This window comes from Cryptomeria japonica, chromosome 6, assembly GCF_030272615.1.
Source record: "Cryptomeria japonica chromosome 6, Sugi_1.0, whole genome shotgun sequence".
In the NCBI taxonomy this organism is placed as follows: domain Eukaryota; kingdom Viridiplantae; phylum Streptophyta; class Pinopsida; order Cupressales; family Cupressaceae; genus Cryptomeria; species Cryptomeria japonica.
In genome coordinates this window covers 155,660,964-155,677,190 of record NC_081410.1, presented here as the reverse complement: position 1 = coordinate 155,677,190, position 16,227 = coordinate 155,660,964, and the positions used below count along the sequence as shown (strand labels likewise).

The 16,227-nt window shown below is 35.5% G+C and overlaps 1 protein-coding gene across 1 annotated transcript in view; it reads left to right on the top strand.

Annotated features, from left to right (window-relative positions):
* Positions 1-16,227, top strand: part of LOC131035107 (AP-3 complex subunit sigma) — a 109,331-nt gene that overhangs the window by 58,571 nt on the left and 34,533 nt on the right. Inside the window, exons 3-4 of the mRNA XM_057966745.2 lie at positions 3,145-3,206; positions 15,629-15,725. Of these exons, the coding sequence (XP_057822728.1) occupies positions 3,145-3,206; positions 15,629-15,725 (159 nt within the window). The remainder of the gene's footprint in view (positions 1-3,144; positions 3,207-15,628; positions 15,726-16,227) is intronic.

Below are 16,227 nucleotides of genomic sequence, written 5' to 3'. Positions count from 1 at the left end.
TACTTTATATGAGTCAATACTTTGACTAAATTGGAATTTTTGGTTTAATAATAAAGCTTTTGAATGTGAATTGGTTTTGATTAAATTTGAAGGCTTGGTTTAATAGCAAAGATTTTTAATGTGACTTGCTTTTGTATCTTGAAGTTTTGAAAATGCATAATTCATGCCCATTTGATTCCACTTGTTATAAAAAATAGTTTTTCTTTTCTCGATTGATTAGATTTTTATTTGGATGATATATTCTTTGAAGTTTCCTGCTTGAAAATTTCTCAGCGATAAAATGTTTTTTCTTTTCAACTTCTAAGATGCAAAAGATGCAAATATGAAAATTTCTCAGCGATATTAATAATAATTTGGAATGCAGTGTTGTTAGTAGGATTTTACTATATACTCACATCATACAACAAGACCAGAGGTTTACTCGCATATCATTCAGTGACATGATTTATTGTTAACTTAGCAATAACTTTATCAACTTCATACAAAACTTACCAAGAATCATTTTCTAGCAGAGCTTATATGCTACACTACATTCTGCTATTTTAGACCGACTTTTCATTTGGACAATTCATGGGCTAAACTCTCTATTTTAGACAATTCATGGGCTAAAATCTCTAATTTATTTGCTCTTTATATCTCTATTCTATAGAAATGCCTTTAAATTTAAAAAAACAAGTATTCTTTCTCTTTTTCAACATTTTTTTACTTTTTTTTCTGAAATCCATTTTTTTTTCAAAAAATCATTACTTTTAGTTTGCTGATTTTTTTCCCAAAAAATTTTGGCTGCTATTTGCCAATGCAAGAAAGATCTGGCAATAATCTGATCTGTTTTAATTTCATGCATTCAAAACAGAGTACATATCTTGTCAAACATCATTTGTGACATCAAAACTGAAAACAACAATACCATACTTCATTGCTTAATAGTTTCAGTCATTACAATGAATAAATACCTCATGAATGAAGTCAGTTCAGTCTTCTCAGGCCTGATTTTGAGATCACATATGGAACAGTCAATAACAATGACAATGCTAGGTCTTCAAGTGACTGAAATAGAGCTCCACGAGGCTGCTATGAGGGAAACTTCACCCCTAAGCTTGTGGTCAGGCCTTTAGACTGGTCGGAAACGAACAGCAGCAAGGATTATTCCTATTTTGACAATCAAACACTCAGAACTCCTGAAGTATACTCTGCTGTAGCTAAAAACTCCCCTTTGGTACTTGGATGATTAGCATATTTTACTCTCAAATATATTCCGAACACTTCAAATCGCCTTTCAACTTCTGAAAACTCTTTTCCCAACTAGACACCAAATATAGGATGATTTGCAGCCATCGTAAATTCTGAAAACACCTTGCAATTTCAACTTATCAACGCCCTGAGCTGGGCACTATCTCCTAGGGTGATTTTATGCTAGAATATTCAATACCAAACCAAAATCCTCATGTAATATATGTAAAATCATCACCTAGCAGCAAGAGAAATGTTGTGCCAATACCCAGAACAATATAAAAATAATCCAATGAGTTATGAACAGAAATATGGATCTCAGTATCTCTGAAAAAAAGGTCCAATACTCTAAAAAAAGCTTCAAAAACACCAACACTTGATCTTGCACTCTAAACTGATCATACCACACCAATAAAATCTGAAAACTCACATTAATCTGCAAATCTAAATCAGAAAATTTCAATACCTGAAATCTAAAATCAAACCCGAATCACCAAACTTAAGCCAAAACTTTATAAAACTCAAACTGTAGATCACCACTAGCTAGGGTGGATCTTTCACCCCCCAAAACAGGCTAATTGATGAGGGATTTCGTCCTCAACAATCTTCAGGAGAACTCCAAGTTTGTTCTAGGAACATTTCTTTATCTTCACAATATTCGAACTTAGAAGAATGAGAGGTGAAACTCTATTTTATAGAGTTCCACTGAAAAGTTAGGGCAACCAATCTAGGGCAACTCAAAATAATAAAATAATAAACTTTAGCCCCCTTATAAATATTTCATTTTCCCTCCTCAAGCTAGATGTCCACTTTTGCAACTCAAATAACATTTAATCTTTTATTTTGAAAAAAAAACTTTGTCCTCGTCATGCTTGACGTCCACCTTTGATTGACACTTAAAGATATTAAAATATTATTTCCTCGCCTTAGCCTTGGCATCCACTTTTGGGGTCCACTAGACAATTTAAAAACAATTTAAGTTTGTCCCCCTTTCCTAGATGTCACCCAAGGGGTCACTTTATGAACACTTTATTTCACTTTAGTTATAAAGTCGCTTTATTTATTCACTTAAGTGAAAAAATAAAATATTATTCTTTAAACCTTAAAAAAATGGTTAAGTCCTGAAATCAAAGACACTGCACTCTGAAGCTGAGACAAGTTGCCAATAAAAGAACTTACTATAAATAGTATATACTGAAAATAGAAATACTGCCAAAAATCACTTAAAACACAGGCGCAAGCTCTCCTCCGAACACTAAGTCCCCTAACCAACTCTGCTTAGCCTACGGGAACCCGGGTAATAGGCTAACAGAAAGTCAAACTGATCAGGTGCAAAAGGGGACATGACATGCTACCTATGACTTTAGCATGCCCTTTGTATTTTGTCTAACTATTTTAAGCTGTCCATCAATTGTTGGTAACTATCACTATTAAAGTATAGCTGTGTACCTACCTGTTGGAAAGTATCTTTGAATAGATTTTCATAGAGATTATGTTAATATTTTCCATATTAATTGAGTTTGTTTTCATGCAATATTAAATGGTGGTCATGTCCAAGCATAATTCATGGATCTCAATTGCATTACATGCTGGGGTTATTTCTTTCTATTGGTATTAGGTGCAATTATTAATGTGTTATTTTGGGAAGGGTTGTATTTTTAAGGTGTAAAAGTTTTCTGTTATTCTCATTTCAAATAGAACATTTTCTACATTTTTTTGTTCTTCTGTTTTCTGTTTTACTCTTGTATTTCATGAATGAAGAAATGGATTCAATATCCTTCGTAATTTTTCTGAAACTTTAGTAACTGAGAATCTAATGTTTTGCTAGTTGATCTGTGCTTTGCCTTTTGTTTATGATATGTGTTTTGACATTTTCTGGTTCCTGTTATTTATTCAAATGCTCTCTTTTGGCAGTGCTTTGCAGTAGAGCTGAAAACGTTAGTAATTTCATTGAGGCTGATGGTATCTTTGGTCCTGTAGGTACATCTCTTTCACAAACTTTGCAAATTTATTTGACATCAATAAAACTTGTTTTGTCTAAGTTATATTAAGAATTTAGGTAGTAATTTTTCCTTATATATTCATAGAATTGGAAATCCTTTTTTGTCAGCAGTCAAATTCTATTTGTTTTGTTATGATTGCAAGCTATGCATTTATTGTGTTTGTTTGTGCACTTGATTATTTAAAAATTTGTTATTAGGTTCTTGATTATTTTTTACAATAATCTTATCTGTGATGTAGCATAGGTCCTTGCCTACTTCTTCTCCTTTTTCTGGTAAATTTTGTTGGTCTAGGGCCAATGATCTGAAATAGCCTAATCTATTAGAGTTTTTGGAATGACTGGTATTACTATTTCTCAAAGTTGCATGGACACGGATATGGTATCCGATACGGATATGGCTATTTTTTAAGACCCCTAATATGGATACGGCTGGACACATCATTCATAAAAAACACATACACATATATTTAACACAATTTTCTAAGTTATTCGAGGAGATTTTCATTACTTCAAGAGCAATATAGACACATAATTGCTACAAAAATAATGATAAGTAGATTTAACATTTTACAATATGCAAAAATAGAAGAGTTGCATTGGAAGATAACCCAAAAAATGGGTCACTGAAATAGAAAAACATTTCATTTGTCTTTCTCATTTGGTGTATGTTTTGTTAATACCATTTTTTTTTTAAATGCATTAATGAAGTTTTTAAAATTAAATTTAGGAAGATTTACGTCAATTTTTATTAAAAATCAAATCACATTAATATTTAGCATGGTTGGAAATAAAGTATTTTTGGGCATGCGTGGGTACAATATTCGACGTGTATCTGGGCTGTATCAGATACGTATCCGTTTCAGAAACGGGAACGGATACGGGGAAACGCGTTCCCGGGGAGGGACAAAGGAGTTTCCGGCAACTCTGCTATTTCTAGATCATAGCAATTTCTGCTGTCATATCCTATTGAAGGCGCCTTCTTTTTCTGTGGTTGATTTTGCTTTCCTGTTCATGAACGTGGGTAAAGCTTTGGCCTTGCTAGAGTTTAGGGTTTTGGTTCTGCAAGATATGTGGCAGTGCTTTTGTTTGTGTGCGCGTAGGATCTAATATGTCGTCGTTTGTGTTTTCATCTCATCTATTCTGTTACGACTTATTGTTTATTCTTCAAGGCCCTATTTGAGCATTAATACCATGACTCAATTGTTAAAGATATTATCATGATTATTAGTCATGATGTTGTGGTGAACCTTTTCTTTCTTATTTGTACCACTAGTTCAATGCACAAGGTTAACCTACAATCCACTTAACACTAAAAATGTAGAGTACACAAGTGACCCATTAAGACCTTTGGTGGCAAGGATAAGAATGCAGCCATGATCAATCCACTGTGACAATCATCGAAGGGTGCCATTTGACATTTGCTATAGTAATCACATTGGGAATAAGACCTGCCACCTTATAGCTCCTACCAATTCTGACATGCCCATCTTACCCTATACCAATGTTTTGGTGAGTTTGAAACTGCTTCTTAGATATCTTGTCCCCCATACTTTAAAAGATAAACGGTTATGTTCTATTTTGATCTTAGCTAGGATACTAATAGATGGGATTCTTCTATGAGTTGTCTATGCAGGGCATGATTAATACATTTTTCATTATGAAAATGGCATTTTCTGCCAACTATGACTTAAGTTGTGTTTAACAGTACAAGGACTGTAGCATGCCAACTTGCCTATGGCAGTCCTTGTATACTAAACAAGTTGTCCAAGACTCCAATGTATGAAACAAGATAATCCTTGATTGTGGCTTTGATTGTGAAAATGCAGAAATTTGCAACAAGGGATATGTATTTTGTAGATTTTTATGATCATGATTTATCATTGGCCTATTACTTGCTTAGACTTATAGTTTGATGGCGGTTTGGGGGCAACACCAAAACAGGGTTGAGGGGCAGCACCCATTGTGGGGTCTAGGGGTAGCACTCCTAGCGGGGTTGAGGGGTGGTGCCCCTCACGGGGTCCTGGTGCACACCATTTTCATAATTTTAAAAAATCCTATATGGGCATGTCATAAACCAAACAAGCATTGAAATTTTGTAAGTTATTTTTTAAATAAATTAAAGTGGCCGAGTCTCTGGGTTGAGACTCAGTGAATCCAGTGAGTCTGGCAAGTACTTGGTTGCTGAGACTCCCAGACTTGATGAGGGTGGCTCGCCTTGGGACTCACCGAGTCTAGGCAAGTCTTGACGAGTCTCGTAGCTCAGATACTAACACTACTAGACCCATCAAAACCTTTCTCTTTCAACACCAATACTTATGGAATTACAATTGGTGCACTACTATCACAAGATAGATAATGGAAGTAAAGTTTGAATGATGCCAAGAGCAGATATCTAGTATTTGGTCGAGCACTTATAGCTGTATACCCAAGTCACCTGGTTAAAAACTCAGTTTGAATTCAAGAACACTATAGAATTCAGAAAAAACTTTTCTGGGGCAAGTAAGTTCAATGAAAATTGGGATTAAGTTTGACATCTTAAGGCAATCTCAATATTATAAGATTTGTATCCTACAAATTATAACTAAAAAATGTATTGATATAAAATATTTGATAGCTAGTTACATTTAAGACGTACGTCTTTGATATGACATTTACAGTATGCAATTTATAATTACTGAATCAAGATTGAAATTTAGTTTATAGACTATACATATTACATAATACTATAAAATACCAAATAAAAATAAATTGAAACATTAAATAAAGACTTCTGCAGTGGAATATAGTTAAGTAAATGGACAATATCTAGAAACCTTTGGTCCCTGGTGACCATATTAATGGGAATAGTTTAATCAGACTTTCTGAACCATTTTCCTCCTTTAATGTTACGTTAACAGTGACGTTAAATGGACAAGTAAATACTGGTGAAATCTCAGCTAAGAATGGGTATAGGGAAGGCAGACAAGGTGTAACGTGCTTTGCCATAGTTTTTCTGTTGTTACACTCTGGCAAAGCATATTACACTTTGTCTACTTAGATTTCTTTTACCATTTCAAAAGAGAAGCATCAAATCAGATGAAATAGATAATGTTAGTAATTTAAATCTTGAAACATAATCTCAAAAACAACAATCTCAAAATCACTCCCTTCTCGAACCAAAGCGAGTGTAGAATTAACCAAAAATCAGCAGTATAAGATTTCTCTGCGATTTTTGGTATATTGGACACTGATTGAACCTTGGAGTACCTACTGATGGTTCTATGGCTTTCTTTGATCCCTTAGACAAGTTGACTATCTCTTCCTAAAGCGAGGGGGAAATTTTTAGAATGTAATTGTTGTTGTTTCAAAAATATTTTATGGTTCCAAATTCTGTTACAAGATGGGTATCACCACAATTTAAAAAAGACAGGTCAGATATATAATAATCATAAGCAGGATGATAAGTGTCAATATGACATAGTTGATCCTTGATTATTGGTGGAAACTGGAAAGTACCATTGTCTTCAACCGTATTCCCCTATATATGATAGTCATAAGCTTCCATTCATTATGATCTTACCTTTTATGTTTAGTTTTCTCATGTATAGAGTTATTAAAAGGAAATTTTCATTTCACGTTTCTTTTTAATTAAATGATGCATCCCTGAAGCTCTTCTCATTCAACTAATCCATTCCTGAGTGCCTCCAGTTAAGTTGCTGTTCCGGGTTTTAGAAAATAGGACACTGGTAACTACAAAAAATTGTTGGTTGTTCTTAGCATATAGTGGGAGGCCAATAGGAATTTTTATGGCATAATAATTATTTGGACATTGAACTGAATAATTAATTTTAATTAATTATAGCAGAAACTGAAAAATCCATGCAATTTGTACTAAACAGTCAACCTGAAACATACTTTTTGCACTATATAATCTGGTTGTAGATTGTGCAAGTCTTTGGGCTTGGACTGATCTATGTTTTAGTCAATCATAAGTTCTATCATCACTCCAGGCCACGAGCAGGGGATCAGTCCAAGATAGAACCTGACCATGTGAATGCCTGTATCCTCTTCAACCATATATAGAAACTGAAATCAGGGTCTAGAAAGGGGGCTTGGGAGTAGATAGCGGAGTGAGGAAAGCCATGCCAAGGGTGGTGGAAGTCCGAAAGTCATTCATGGCTTCTGTTTGCTGTGGACCTCTTGATCATTGCCACTGGTTAAATTTGGTGATATTCTTACTCTTTGTCATCTTTAGTCTCTTTTTCTCCTATATTCTTTATGATTTGTTGTTATTCAGTGGATAATATATGGGACTATTTTGCACTAGGTAAGTCCTTGATTTTTGTTCCATATAATTTTTATCTCTTTCTGTGTATGTCATCTTTTTATGTTTACCACCATTTTGGGTGGGTTGTTGGCTTTATAAGGAAGCTAGGTTAAAGTGCTTAAGGGCAGTAATATCTCCTTGTATGGTTATTTCAGAGAGTGTTGACCAATCAAATGATACACAATTCAGTTGTGAGAAAGTTATTGAAGGTCTTAAAAATGTAGAAGCCAAACAGTCTAATGCTCGCAATACTGTAGAAAAAGAAGGTGGTAGTGGTGTCAATTAGGTTCCTAAAAAATATTATATAGAGGCCATGCAAGCAGATGAATCAAAATCTGTCTCAGAGGGGTACTTTCTTCTCTACCATATCTTATGATGGATGAGAGAACAGCAACTTGTTCTAGGATTTCTTATCTCCCAAAGGAGAGAAAAACGTTAAGCATTCTTACTTTTCTAGAAAAATAATGGTATTTTCCCCTAATGATGAAATGAAAAAAATTTGTTAAAAAGGAGGAGAGATAAAGAAGTGTTGCTAGCTTTTTTGCTTGTTTGAACAAGGAGACTCTGCTGTCTAGGAATTTTTTTGGTGATCGGGTCCATGGGAAGAAAGTGGGTATTTATGTTTCATTTTACAGAATTCATAGTGGGCCTTTTATCGTTGTGTTTAAATCTTCTAGCATGCAAACACAGTGTTTTCAAAAAAAGTTTTTGGAATGTGTGTAGGTCAGTATTGAAGACTTTGTCTTGGAACCCTGAAATTGAACCAAAAGAAACAGCTGTTAAAACTGAACCTAGGTGGGTTGAAATTGCAGATGTTCCTCCCCAATTGTGGCACCTACTGAAGGTTGCCCTTCAACCTTTAGGGGTGGTGCTACAAATTGAAGAAACAAGATACACTAACTAAGAAAAATAGAAACCACCTAAATGACTAAATAACCATTAAATACAATATAAGAATAACTACTTTTATACCCTCCCTTAATGGTCATTCTACTAACTACACCAAGTTGCCCCCTAAATTTTACAAACTTGTCCGGGCTCTGAGACTTGGTTAGAATGTCTGCAGTCTGGTCCACAGTTGGAACATACTGCAAGATCACAATTCCATCTCGAACAAGCTGTTGGATGAAGTGACGATGAAGCTCTACATGTTTTGTGCACTCGTGGAAGACTGGATTCTTGGCCAGTTTTAGCACTCCTTGATTGTCACAAAACAAGAGGGAAGGCCCCATTTGAGACATTTTCATGTCAGAGAGCATCCTTCGTAGCCATACTGCCCCACATGCTGCTTTATGTTGGAAATGTTGTTATTAATGTGAATGGTGATTGTTATTGATGCCAAAGCCATGCCAAGAAAGGTCTTTGATATATGGACAAGTTTGGAGACAGTTGTGGTCATGCATTCAATGGTTATTTTGCCATGGACGCAGCTATTCTGGCTCCAAAATGTTATATTCGTACGTCGTGTTATATGACATTCAACACGCGAATGTCATATAACACGACCTACGAATATGACATTTTGGAGCCAGAATAGCTATAGCCTTTTGCCATCCTTTGTGGAATGAGTTCAAGTATGGCCAACTAAAAGACAATAAGACAAAAGTATTATTAAAAGAGCAGTGAAAGTGCAATAGATCGAAAGCACAACAGATATAAGGAGCAGATATATGATAAAGATTGACCTTCCTTATGCAAAACAATCTTGCTATTATCGATGACAAAGAATAGAGATGTAAATGATTTGATGAAAAGGAGTAGCAATGTAATATGATGATGGCCGACTGACCAAGATCGTTAAGACAATATGGAGGTGCGAATTGAAGTAGTAGTCATCATTTCTATAGCCGACTTCATCATATAACCTGGTCAACTTATTAAAGAGCAGTGATTTAATTAAGACTATGGAAGAGAAATTGAAGTTATAGCCAACTATGAAGATTTTATAAATGAAATAAAGGCGATTAGAAGTTTGAATTAATACACAAGTCAGCACCCAAAGGAAATCTGTCCAGAATAAATATACTATTTCAGCAACTATATTTAAGAGTAAAACGTTGTTAATAAAGCAATGTTAATAATGGTGACTGGTGTATGACAGCGACTATATTGAGAACCAGAAAGTCAAAAATGAGAGTAGGCAATCTTACGTTCTTCCTGTCAGGTTAATGTATTGGGCAGAAATATATTTTCATTCTCATGTCAATTACCGAGAAGCAATAATCCAAATTCTTGGGCATGGATTAAATTGGCAACAAAATGTTGAATTAAATAAAGCATTTACAATGGCTTATGATTGATGTACATGATGTCGTTCTTGATTGATAATGAACTTGAAGATGATGAAGACATTATAGACCATGTTGAAGATGCTGGTCGATTCTCATAAAGACAAAACAAGTTAAATCTAATCGCTTCATGATTAAATTAGTTGAATCACCCAGAGTCAGCGATAATAGAGGAGATACATATCTTTAAGGAAGCATTGATTAAAATGAAGACAAAAAGGCTGCGATTATATGTGTGAGGAAGTGTGCGATAAAAATAAAATGTGGAGAACAGCAATTCACATAAAGCAGCGGTGAAAGCGTAACAAGAAGCAATTACAAAGGGATTTGTGATTAACACTGATTAGTTAAAGAGGCAAATGGTGCAATTTGTTATGATTCTCAAAAGCTGTGATTTAAGGTGTAGAGAAAAGTTTATGGTGAAGGGAAGCAATTAAGAATTCGTAAGATATGTCTTCTAAATAAAACATTTATTCAAGAGGGTGTGACTCTTAGACATAAAGGCATATATGTATGGAAAGAGATTGGAATTAGAAGGGTGTGTGGTGTTGATAAAGAAAGAAAAATAAGTTGCATACACCAAGAGCAGATATACATATACAAGAAGATCATTGCAGACCTGAGAAGAATATAAAGAAAATATTATTGCAGATCTGAAGAAGAATTTAGAACAGATTTTGGGAGAAAATTTGTGACCACATTGTGGTAGATTTGTGGTCTGATTTATATCAGATTTGAAAGTGGTATAAGGAACTTCATTATAGCAAAATAGTGAAGAGAAGTTTGTGGGTGACTTATAGTCATTTCATAGCATAATTGAAGAAGGAATTGTTGCAGATTTTGAAGGAGGTTATTGTGGTCATTCTGTGATAGATTTGTGGAAGACTTTATAGCAGATTTGAGGAAGACTTCATTGCAATTTTGAGAAAGATGTTATAGCAGATTTGTAAAAGAGATATATAGTGGGTCCATCATCCGTTGAATTAGCAACATTAGTAAGATGGAAATTTGAATGAGGGGTTGGTGCCTCTAAAGAGAATGAGGGGTTGGTGTCTCTAGTGGGTAAAGCACGCACGAATTGAATGAGCGGTTGGTGCCTCTAGTGGAAAAGGTTCTCACAAATAGAATGAGGGGTTGGTGTCTCTAGTGGGTAAAGCACTCACGAATTGAATGAGGGGTTGGTGCCTCTAGTGGAAAAGGTTCTCACAAATAGAATGAGGGGTTGGTGTCTCTAGTGGGTTGATATATACGAATTTGTAAAAGAAGTTTTCTATATATAACAAAGCTATTTTACCATGGTTTTCTCTTATAAGGGTTTCCACGTATATATTTTGTGTTCTATTTGTGTTCATAATAGTTAGATCTCATGTGAATGTTAGTATGCAATGAATATGTTTTGAGATAAAGGTATGTGCTTTGTTTATTAAGTTGAAAAAGTAAAAGTTTATATTGATTCACCCCCCCCTCTCAGTATAACTGTGTTCTCAACACTTTAACAGTTCCCCAATACTCTGATTCTGTCGAGGAAAGAGCTACCACTTGCTGCTTCTTGTTGGTCCATGTGACTGCACTTGTACCAAGATTGAAGACATACGTAGAAGTAGACATCTTGTCATGAACAAGACCTGCCCAATCTAAGACTGTATAACTAATCAACTGAGGATCTTTGCTTTTGCGGTACAAAATGCCAAAGTTAGGTGTCCCTTTCACATATCTCAATACACACTTTGTTGCAATCCAATGTTCTACCTTAAGGGCTCTCATGAAGCAAGAAATGTAGCTCACAACATAACTTAGATCCAGTGGTTGAAAGATAGATGAGGTTGCCAATTAGTTGCTTGAATGCTGACTCATTCACCATTGGTGAATCTGATTTGGCTGATAGTTTTAGCCCTTTCTCCATAGGTGTAGATGAGGGTTTGCAATCTATCATCCTGAACTTGTCCAACAAACTCCTAGCATACTTCGACTAAGAAATGAAAATACTGTCACCTGTCTACCAAACCTCTACACTGAGACAATAATGCAAAAGTCCCAAATTTGTCATATCAAACACTTGACACAAATTCAGTTTGATTTTCTCAAGAATTGTGCTCCATTACTAGTAATGATGATATCATCCACATAGATGACAATAAGAACTATGTCATTACCAACGCTCTTGACATACAAGTTGGGATCTGAAGGACTTCTCTGAAAGCCCTATGCAACCAATATTGATCAATCTTGATGTACCATGCCTTGGGGGCTTGTTTTAGCCCATAAAGAGCCTTCACCAGTCTACATACCTGGTGCTCTTTTCTTGCAACCTTGAATCCTTGAGGGAGCATCATGTAGACCTCCTCCTCCAAATCACCATTGAGTACTGCAGAAGCTGAGTACATTGCGTCAAGTGTGGCGTCAAGAGAAGCAGTATGGCTTCACAAGCTTCTTGCTGGGTTGTTTGGACAACCTTGGGAACCCACAGTCATTCATTGTGACAATCAGAGTTGTATTAAGATGTCTGTTAATCCTGTGTTTCATGATAGGTCAAAACATGTGGAAACCCATTATCACCATGTTTCGTGATATGGTAAAGATGGGTGCCATTCAGCTGAAATATGTCAGCACTGATGAGTAGATTGCAGATCTCCTCACCAAGCCTCTTGCTTTAGTGAAGTTTGAGTACTTCAAAGAGAGACTTGGAGTTGTTGAGAACACAACTTTGGCTGAGAGGGAGTCTCAGTCCCAATGATGCATGCACTAAGTTGCATCTTCCACCCTTTGCGGGCAATGCAAGGTGGAGTCACCCTCTGCGGGCAATGCAAGGTGACATTGAATCCTTCTCGGGGAGAAGGTTGAGGTGAAAGACCTCCTCCACCCTTTGCGGGCAATGCAAGGTGACATTGAATCCTTCTCGGGGAGAAGGTTGAGGTGAAAGACCTCCTCCACCCTTTGCGGGCAATGCAAGGTGGATCCATCCTCTACGGGCAATGCAAGATGGATTTTATGGAAAGAGTCCATGAATTTTCTTTTATCACCCTCTGAGAGTGTCATGGTGATGATCACAATATAACTTGGTTATTTTTTTTGGGGGAATCCTCTCTAGCTAAGAGGGAGTGTTGAAAATAGCTAGGTCGAATTCCTAGCATATTAAATTTTAATGTGGCCCTTGGCCATTAAAATTTATTGTATATTGTGATGACTTATGCGGTCACTTAATGTAATTGGGGCTGGGCCCAAAATTGTAACTTGTAATATTAAAAGGGCAGGCCCTATTTGGGCGCATAAGCAAAATGTAAAGGGTAACTTGTTATAGGGCAAGACTCAAAGTGGATGTAACTTGTAATTGTAAATTCAAATTACATCTTGGCGCCAAATTCCTTGTGGCCGACCAAGACTATTAGATCATTTGTAACTCATATATATGTAAGGCAAGATAAAGCCTTAGAACACAATCACTCCTCCAGCAAAAATCTACTTCTGTTGAGCAAATATCTTCTGCTATACAAATTCTGATCTGCTAGCATTCAAGACCAGTGAATTCACTTTGGAGAACAGCGAATCTAATTCCTTGCATAGCGAACTTGTTTGGGAGGTCTCTTTGTCATGCGAATCATCTCAAAGGTGGTGACTTCCCTTCATGCTGTGCGTGCATCTTCAGGCTGAAGAAATCTAATTCTACTCTGCCCTAGGGTCTGCTCATTATCACATTGGAATTCAGCTAAGTTCAGATCTGAGTTTAACATTCAGATAAGTCTGCTCCTATCTAGCCCTAGCTGGGCGAATTTGTAATTGTTTATTTTTGCCCTAATACAATCAGATCTGAGACCTTTTTGATGCTGGGTTTTTCCTTCAAGAGGGAGGTTTTCCCAGGGTATCTGTGTGTTATGTGTTTGTTCTTCATTGCATTCTGATTTTCTGTTATTTATTGATTAATCTGATTGCTAAAATTAACATGAATCACGAACACAAATGCGAGCCACGAACACAAACGCGCAAAAAACTGAAGGTGAAACCCTTGCGCGGCTAGACAACTGAGAATCATGCTGGTTAGTGCTCACAAAAATGCAGACCAAAAATGATCCCAGAAAACCTTCACAAAACAGTCTCATGCAATTTAAAAATCGTGGATTACAAATAAAAAATGGACTCTGAAGAAATTCAAAAAATTTCTTAGTAGAGGTCAAGAAAATTTTCTCGCTCTGATACCATGTTAATTAAATAGTAATTTCCTGATTATTATTGAAAGAATGATATTTACATATAGCAATTATAGATACAATGTTTCTAAAAGAAACAATCGATCATAGACGACAGAAAAGGAAATTAGCTAATCTAACTAATATTACAATATTGATCATTAAAGATATAATAACAAATTATTATTCTAATAACATGCAAGTACATGCAACTCACATACATGGACATGCAAGTTATTTTGCATGAAAATTCCTACACAATTTATAAAATAAATCTTCTCACACAAAAAAAGCCAACCTGTGATTTAATCTTCAATCCTTCATGAGTTTTTCTGCAAGATTCAACTTTGTTTCACGTGACCCTCTGCTTAGATAACATAGTGCAAAAATTAATAGAACACAATATTTTAATATTTTATTAATTAACAAGATACAATTGCAATGAGGTACATCTCCTTATATAGAGATTGGAGAATGAAACCATCCAAACGGATAAGCAGTACAAGACTCACTTAAAAGTTAAAAAGCGAGCTTTTAAAAAATAGAAATAAAACTTGTCACTAAGGTGACTTTATTACAACTGTAAGCCTTATATTTTAATAATTTAATATTATTCTAATAATTGATAAGGTTATTGCTCTGAGGTTGAGGAAAATTCTCCCAAAGGTGGTTTTTGGGTTAGAAATTGGTTTTGTCAAAGGAAGATCTATATTAGAAAATTTAATTATCAGTTGGGAAGGCCTTAAATGGGCCAAGGATTTTGAGCAATCTATATGTACGGTTTTACAAATTTTGAGAAAGCATATGAGAGGATTGCATGGCCATTCATACTGCCTATGTTGGAAGCCAGTGGTTTTAAAGAGAAGTTTCATAGGTGGATTAATATCTTGTTTGAGGATGCCAATGCTCAAACTAAGATAAATGGTAAGCTACCATCTCCATCGAGTGTGCAAAAATCCATTAGACAGGGTTGTCCTCTTGCCCCTTCTCTGTGTGTTGTTGCTGCAGAAGCTTTACATTTTCTGCTAAGGTTGACTTCTTTTTAATTGTCTGGAAAAGGACTTAAACTTTCAAAAATTGAGCTGATTGATATGCAATTTGTTGATGATATTTCCTTTTTCCCTGCTATTGATGAGAATAATTTTTCAAATTTAAAGATCAAACTGAGCTTGTATTGTATTGCTTTGGGATTTAAATTATTTGATAAAATATTTGGTTGTTAGCTGTATTAAGCAGTGTTCCATGGGGACACCTCCGCCCCCCCACAAAACCCCACATCCCTGGGACAGTGAACGTCCCCCCACAACACTGCCACCTCTGCCAGCTCCGCCAGGTCGCTTACCATATGGCACATACAATTACATACTGATTGCAGCCTTTTACTCCTTGAAATTTCATGTTACAGTTGCCTAGTGGAATGTATTTGTGTGTGAAATTCCATTTAACAGTATCACAATAAAGCTCAGTTTGTAATATACATTTTAGACCCAGATTAGAGAGAATCTTACTTTGTCAAAAATTTTGTTGGTTAATATTTTCCATGTTAGCTTTATCAAGTTTGTTTTCTATGATGTACAGCCATAAATTGACAACCATAAATATTCACTCTCATTGAATGCAGGATACAAAGCTGGTGTACAAGCACTATGCAACTTTATACTTCGTATTTGTATTTGACAGCTCTGAGAATGAGTTGGGTATTCTTGATCTTATACAAGGTGATTTTTCTTTTATTTCTGTAGAATTATTGCAAATTTTTGTTCCATTCAGAAAATGGCACTACTTACTTCGTGCGAATTTATACATGGGCAGAGATTGTGCAACTGCAGACATGCTCACACTAAGGAAACTTCTATTGTTCCATTCTTCCATTTACTGTGAATTTTTTTTGTATGGAAAATAATATCAACTAGGCACTACTTCTTCTAGCAGGTATGTATAGTTCTCTTGTCATTAGTGTGTGCAATGCCCAATTAAATCAGTGACACTGATCCCTTTTAGATTTTATACGGATAATTGTGTACACCACTCTGGAGCTACTGTTGTGACTTTACAGGCCCTTGGAAAATTGCCAGTTTAAAGGGAGGGATGATGATGCACTTATTTTGCAAACCTTAAATTGGAAAGATAATATTCTGTTCAATAGGCCATCATATTGGTAATTTTCAGTTTTCTTGTACTAATCAAAGAGTATCATTTAGATACTTCCCAGAAAATTGA